Source organism: Limulus polyphemus, unplaced genomic scaffold (assembly GCF_000517525.1).
Source record: "Limulus polyphemus unplaced genomic scaffold, Limulus_polyphemus-2.1.2 Scaffold111, whole genome shotgun sequence".
Taxonomy (NCBI): Eukaryota; Metazoa; Arthropoda; class Merostomata; order Xiphosura; family Limulidae; genus Limulus; species Limulus polyphemus.
The window spans coordinates 234,869-241,915 of record NW_013665721.1 but is presented as its reverse complement, the minus strand read 5'-3'; the positions used below and the strand labels follow the sequence as shown (position 1 = coordinate 241,915).

At 32.0% G+C, this 7,047-nt stretch overlaps 2 protein-coding genes across 2 annotated transcripts in view; both read left to right on the top strand.

Moving 5' to 3' along the window:
• The window catches only part of LOC106471363 (solute carrier family 12 member 2-like), a 49,536-nt gene extending 45,149 nt beyond the window's left edge, over positions 1-4,387 (top strand). Inside the window, exon 20 of the mRNA XM_022400700.1 lies at positions 1,608-4,387. Within this exon, the coding sequence (XP_022256408.1) occupies positions 1,608-1,743 (136 nt within the window). The 3' untranslated portion in view covers positions 1,744-4,387. The remainder of the gene's footprint in view (positions 1-1,607) is intronic.
• Positions 4,388-6,464: 2,077 nt separating this feature from the next.
• The window catches only part of LOC106471266 (acetylcholine receptor subunit alpha-1-A-like), an 11,120-nt gene continuing 10,537 nt past the window's right edge, over positions 6,465-7,047 (top strand). The window contains 1 exon segment of the mRNA NM_001314105.1: positions 6,465-6,608. Within this exon segment, the coding sequence (NP_001301034.1) occupies positions 6,569-6,608 (40 nt within the window). The 5' untranslated portion in view covers positions 6,465-6,568.

Here is a 7,047-nt window from a genome sequence, read left to right as displayed (position 1 = left end):
CTCCCATTGAACTGATCCCACAAGTCCAACCAGCCTATCTGCTTTTCCTTACATATTAACCTAATCTTGGCATTTAGCCCTAATGACCTACTCATAATTTCCTCCCCACAATTTAATCTTGGCAATATCCCTGACACAATTAAGTTATGGCCTTTTTCTTTAAATGCCTTTATCAACCCCTTGTACTTATTAATTAACTTGTCTGACCTACCCTTCCCTACATCATTAGCCCCTACGTGCACAACATAAACTGTACCATTGCTACCCCCCTTTATTATATCTCTTGCTCTGTCCATTATATCCTCCACCTGTGCCCCTGGGTAACATAATCTAATTCTTTTCTACAACCTGCATGTACAGTTTGTAGGTTGGAGGAGAAGTTGCAGGCTATCCTAATTTAAGTAGAGGTAATAAATAGATCAAGAAGGGTAAACTGTGGGAAATGACAGCAGGGTTTCAAGTAGAGCTTATGCTTTTACATGCAAGGGATACATCAGGTAACAATAACTTTCAGGAAGTTAGGAGTACTATTTGGGCTAAAAGTAGTGGATTTAATTGTAATGAGCCTATTCCATTGAGCAACAGATTTCAGCCCTTGGTTTGTGCAGATGAGGAACTATTAAAGGGAAAGAAAACGAAAGGGTCAGAGAAGGATGTGGATGATAAATTTAAGAAGGTAATATTTATAGGTAATTCCTTGACAAGGCATTTGGATAGGATAGGGGTAAATAGAGTACATCTTCACTACTAGTATTAGCTTCCTTAAATGTACATACTAGTTTAGAGTTCACAAATAAAACCCACTCATTGCACTTATCACACCTAACAAACTGTGAATGCTTAACTCCAACACAAGTCTTAACCATTGTATATTAAGCCTGGAAATAAATACTCAATGCTAAATGTAAATATCAGTAACCTATTGCCAACACTGTTAAACCTTACGTTTTAGAGTCAAATATAATCCAGTTTTTTACCACTACTTTATGTTCACCTGGTGTCTTATGCAAGGAACTGAAATGTGTTTGATATTTTTTAAGACACCTCTGTGTTAAATTAACATTGACAACTCGTTAATCAGTTGTGTCAATGACCAAACAAATTTCAGTCAGAGCATTCCTGATTCAAACATATTGTTTTTTGGAAACCTCCAATTCTATGCTGTTTTTTCTTCACTTATTCTTGAGTTTGTTTCACACACATCAGCATATTTCTCAAATTACTATGATCACAGTCCTAAATCAGTATTAATTTCTTAGATTCATTAATACAACAACAAATATTTTATGAACAGTATAAAGATGGTAGATTTTTGTTAGCTATTTCTGGAAAAACATGACACATATTTCACTTTTATTTTGTAATTTTTAAGTTTTTTCTGCTTTTCAAATAATTTTAAAATCCACAATGAATCTATGTCTGTTTTATCCTTTTTACTTTTTAAATAAGTGTAATTGGAATAGCTATTATCTTTTTATTACTCTAATAGTTTTTGTCATATAAGTGAAATATTAATGCTTTCTACAAGTAGCTACTGTTGTAAAAATCCTAACAGAAATTGCATGTTATGTCTTTTTGTTTCATTCACAATATTGTAATTGTTGCAGGACATTGCCCATGCCTCGAAAAGGAACTTGTTCAGCACCAATGTATATGGCTTGGTTGGAGATTCTGACAAGAGATATGCCTCCATTCTTGTTGCTCCGAGGAAACCAAACAAGCGTCTTAACATTTTATTCATGAGATAGAGTTAGATCCCCCTTTTATTCTGCAAACAACATTGTCGTTATTAGGCAGACTGTATGGAACTTACAAGAAGATGATGCTGTTGTCTACAGATGGTCATGGCAAATGATATACAGTTTTGTTGAAAAAATTATACAATAAACTGCAGAAACACCTGGAGAAGTTTAGATTTTAAATAATTTCTTGCTAGATTCAGAGAAACTTAGTAATGTTAGTATAGCTCATGAATGTGATGATATAAATCTGCAAAATTACTATTTCGTTTTTCAGTCTTTTAAGGATCTGATTTCTTATGTAGTGTGAACTATACAATAATCAGAATTGACAGAATTTTTGTAAATTGTAATTTGTTTTGTTTTTTACTGGGACCAAGTATTTGTTTAAACATTTGAATACCATATGCATATCAGAAAAAGAGTTAGATTCTTGTTTATACTTTTGCTGCATAAAATAGTTTCAGTTAGTTGAATATTGTTTTACGTACTTAAATTAACATCTTCAGGTACTCAGGTTGAAATACTTAAATTGTGGTCCTTCACCCAGACCATTTTTAAACTTCTTATTTAAAAAAGGTTGTCATTGTTGAAATTACTCTGAATATTTCAATTTTTAGTATTTCTGACATATTTTGCAAGTTTACAATTGACTGGATTTGTACCATTAACCATGTTTATGTTGGAATAAGAAAAATGATTTTATTAGGCTGGTAACTTTAAAAATCTTACATTACAGTTTACTTTGATGTAAGATGCACACCGTGTCTAATTTTAACATTTGGTGTAAGGGTAAGCTGTTAATTTACAATTTTTATGTAAAGTATATGTTACTGAAGTTCGATATATAAAAACATGACAGATGTGTTCTTTTTTTAAAAAAAATATTTAAAACAGTACATCAACAATATTGTGAAAGAAAAAATTCCTTAGAATATACCTGTTTTTATGGAAGGATGTGCATTTAGTTTGACTTGCTAGAAAAATATATTTTTTAAATTAAACTTACTTGAAATAAGAAATAAATAAGTCATTAAGAGGAAAAGATAAATATCTGAAAGTGAATTGTTGAAATGAGCCTCACACTATATTAAACAAGTTTAATTTTACTGTGCATTATTACCATGATGTTTTAAGAATTGGGAATGTAAAACTTCTGAATTGGCTATTTGGAAACATTTTATATACATATATATATATATAAAACATTTTAATCTTTATTTATACTGCCTAAATATTGATACATACATATAAAGAGAAAGTAAACTTTTCACTGAATATTCATTAACGAAGCCCTTATAGCCTTAACATCTGTTGTCTATGATGAATAATAAAATTGTTGTTAAAAATTTGAACCACTTTTGCTACTACACTAATCATAAACAAACAGTCTGTGTTTTTGCCAAAAAAAACAAACTATAAGGTTATTTGTAGGCCATTATGTGCTTTTTATAGTAGATAAGTGTGTCCTGACTTTAACAATGGGTCAAACAGGTGGTGTACTATAGTTCTATCACATTCCTGAAAAATCAACTATTAGTATTTTAATCTAAGCATTCAGAATAGACGAACAAATGTACATATGTTTTCCCCAGGGAAATAATTGGATATAAATACTGATAAGATTTTATTAATTTTAATGCAAAGAAATATAAATTCATCATTACATAGATAAAGACAGAAATTGGGTTAACTGTACAATTTTTTCTATTCACTGTATACAAATGTTTTTGGTTTATATCGGAAAGGAATTTTCTTCCGTGCAAGTATACATAGTGCAACTAAAGAGATATTAACTCTGTTTTTTGTTTTTTTCCAGTTCTCTAGCACACTTTTAGTGCATATAGCAAGTATCTAGGAAAATAAAATTTTTTATTCTACTAATTTATTGATCTATATTGAACAAAAAGGAAGAATTTTGATAAATTCTAGCCTTCTTATAGTCATTAAGCATAATTAATTGAGAGACCAGGATAGCCTTCCATGAAGCCAAACTTAGCATTGTAAAAGTGTTCATAGAATGTTTTCTTACATTATTTTTACTCTGAACATAACTGGATTTCATAATCATACCAACTTTGGCCTAACTTACAGCCATAATTAGAATAAGTGGATAGGAAAAAAAAAAAAGATGTATAAAAACTGATATTTCTTCGTTTTAACACAAAGTATGAGTAGATAGAATGGGCCTTTTATGAGTTAACCATTTTTAACTCACGTTAATTATGAAGATAGATTTTAATTAATCAAGCCTAGAATCTGTCTTTATAGCCAGTTGATGCCGAGACTTTGCAAGAACACATATGTTTGAGAAAAGAAAAATGTTTCGAATTCTAGAATCTTCCAGTGAATTAAATTGATTGATCTGTGAATAATGCATTGTTACACAGTTGTATTTAATGAAAAGAATAATCGGGTAAAAGTAATTTGAATTATTTTTTCAAACTGTCATTGGAATGTTATTAAAATTACCTGTAGTCTAGTTCAAAGTTGTTTTGTGGTTTGGGCTTCCAAGAGCTGGCTGATTAAAAAGTTGTTTAAATATAGTTGTGGGCCTTTTTATATATAAATATAGTGTCATTTGGTGCCTTTTACTAGATTAGAATATATGTGTACTATACTAGAAATAAAGAAAGGCTTTATTCTGACATTCGTCTCTTGTGTATTAAATGTTCTGAACATTAAATTACTTTGTTTAATCCATGTGAGTGGACAGTATAATTAATGGGAAGACGGGCCTTTTAATAAAGGCTGGGTAGGAATATGCTCTCATGAAAATATACACGTATCTCTTTAGCAGTAGTGACTATCATAATGTAGCAAAAAGTGTGGACCGCTAGTTTATATTAGAAACATACGTTAGATACTTTAAAAACAAATATTCAAAATTATAATTTCGCAACTGTTACTTAACCCTCAGCTAGTAGGGTAAAATATTTGTATCATAAGTGGTAGGGTGGGTAAAAATGACCTATGTGTAATAAACTTCAGAAATATTATATTTATAATACGGTGGGGTCATGATGACCCACAAACGATTACAGCAATAAGAAAGAGAAATGCAACAGCGCAACCACTCTGCCCAACAGTCAATAATTAATTGAGCACAGAGTATAGAAAATACCAGGTAGAGAGCAGCATTAGTTGAGTTGGAATAGCGACTTGAAAAATCGACGTGGGTCATTCTGACCCGACCATAGAAATTGAGGGTTCAAGTACACCAAGAAACAAAATAGTCGAAACCACTGACTGCACTAACCAACGCATCCCCGTAAAGCATTTTCAAGATTAGTGTTATCAAATTACTCGAAAGTTAATTGATATTTTTAGAAAATGAAAAGAAGCGAGTTTAAGAGTTTCTTAAAGAAAACCACATCTTTCCATGTGGGCAGTCAAGATCCATAACTCATTTTTCACAACATCAATAATAAACTTAAATATTTTTTCAAACTGCTCAAAGATCAACTAATTCCATGTAACTTATACAAAACTCAAGTAGTTGTTTTCAACATAGTTTTTAAAAAGAAAGTTATTTTGAAAGTAACGCGTAATTTGTATCATGATCCGCTAAACAATTAGCTATTTCTTCAATATGAATATATCTAAAAATATGAAAAATAAGAACCTGTTACTTTTTTTACAAAGTGCAGACTTTTTTGGAGAGATTTTTTTAGCCATTGTAAAGATTTATTTTCCTATGTTCTAAAATCTTCTGGACGCAAATCCCTTATTACTCGACATTTTGTTAACATTCGCGTCTTGTGTATTGTATTGTATGTTCTGAACATTAAACTACTCTAGTCATGTATGGCAATGTATTGTTGCGTCAGCGAGGTCACGTGACTAGTGTCACGCCACCTGCTTTCTAGAACTATCCCGTTCCTTCGGGAGTGCTCTAGCATTTACTAGATTGGGAGGTGGTCTGATATATATATAAGATGGTCACGGTTAATTATAAGTTAATTAACAAACGGAGACGTAACAGTATTATACATTTTTCACTGTTCTTGTATATAATCTAATCCTTTTAAATTCAATTATTATTAGGGGTACCCATTTCTCGAAATATTTAAGGAAGCGGTGTATAAGAAAAATATTTTACATTCGAACATTTGATTTTGGCCCCCCAGTGGCACAGCGGTATGTCTGCAGACTTACAACGCTAGAAACCGGGTTTCGATACCCGTGGTGAGCAGAGCACATATAGCCAATTGTGTAGCTTCGTGCATAACTACAAACAAACAAACATTTGATTTTACAGCGTCGTATTCTTCTCTCGTGTCACCTCCAAAAGGATGTTTTAACATCGAAATGTAAATACGTTTCTCAATTCTCTCTAACTAAAGACACACATAATGTGCCAAAGCTGTACAGCAGTAAGAACAACTACATTCAGAGGCCACTCATGGTAAGAACAATGACAGCTTCCAATTTATTTTTGCATTGACAATATGGGTTAAAAGCGATAAAACTACTTCCTGGAATGATTGGGCAGGCATTCATATCTGTGTATGAATTAATAATATTCAAGGTCTTATTTAGCTTCTGCCGTGTAATTACCGTGTGCGGATTCATTAATGAGGATATAGTAGTTGACTTCTTCCAAGGACGAACCAATAGATATACGTAAAAATGATAACATCCTTATTTGTAGACATGAAGATTGCCTGATCTCCATAAGTGGTAATTTAGACTATTAAAAGACGAACAAAAAAAGTGGGTTGTATAGTACAGCCTTTAAGTGATATGGTTTGCTGTGTGATATAAAACCAGTGTCACGATTAGCCAAGGCCGCAAATCGGGAAGCCTGACTTGAGAAAATAAAGGCGATGGAAAAGTTCCTCATTTTAAAGCTGACTTTATTGTCAGGTAAGTAAAGATAAAAAGTCAGTATTTTTTATGGGTGAAGACGTCTAATTTCATGAATATTAAATTTTAATAAGTTGAACAACGTACATAAGATCTAGAAAATGTGTTCCAATTAGCTCTACATCATAATTTGCACGTCTTGGATATTTGTCAAACTACGAACAATATTTGGGAAAAATTCGTCTCGTAGTTCATTGTTTAGTTTTTAATCCACAATTTCATAATACACACCATTGTAAGTTGCATTTCACACCAGTAGGTTACCAGAAAATAATAATAAATAGCGATTAGCTGGATTGGTAAGTTTATTTTTTGATTCGTTTGTTTGTTTTTGGAATTTCGCGCAAAGCTACACGAGGGCTATCTGCGCTAGCCGTCCCTAATTTAGCAGTGTAAGACTAGAGGGAAGGCAGCTAGTCATCACCACCCACCGCCAACT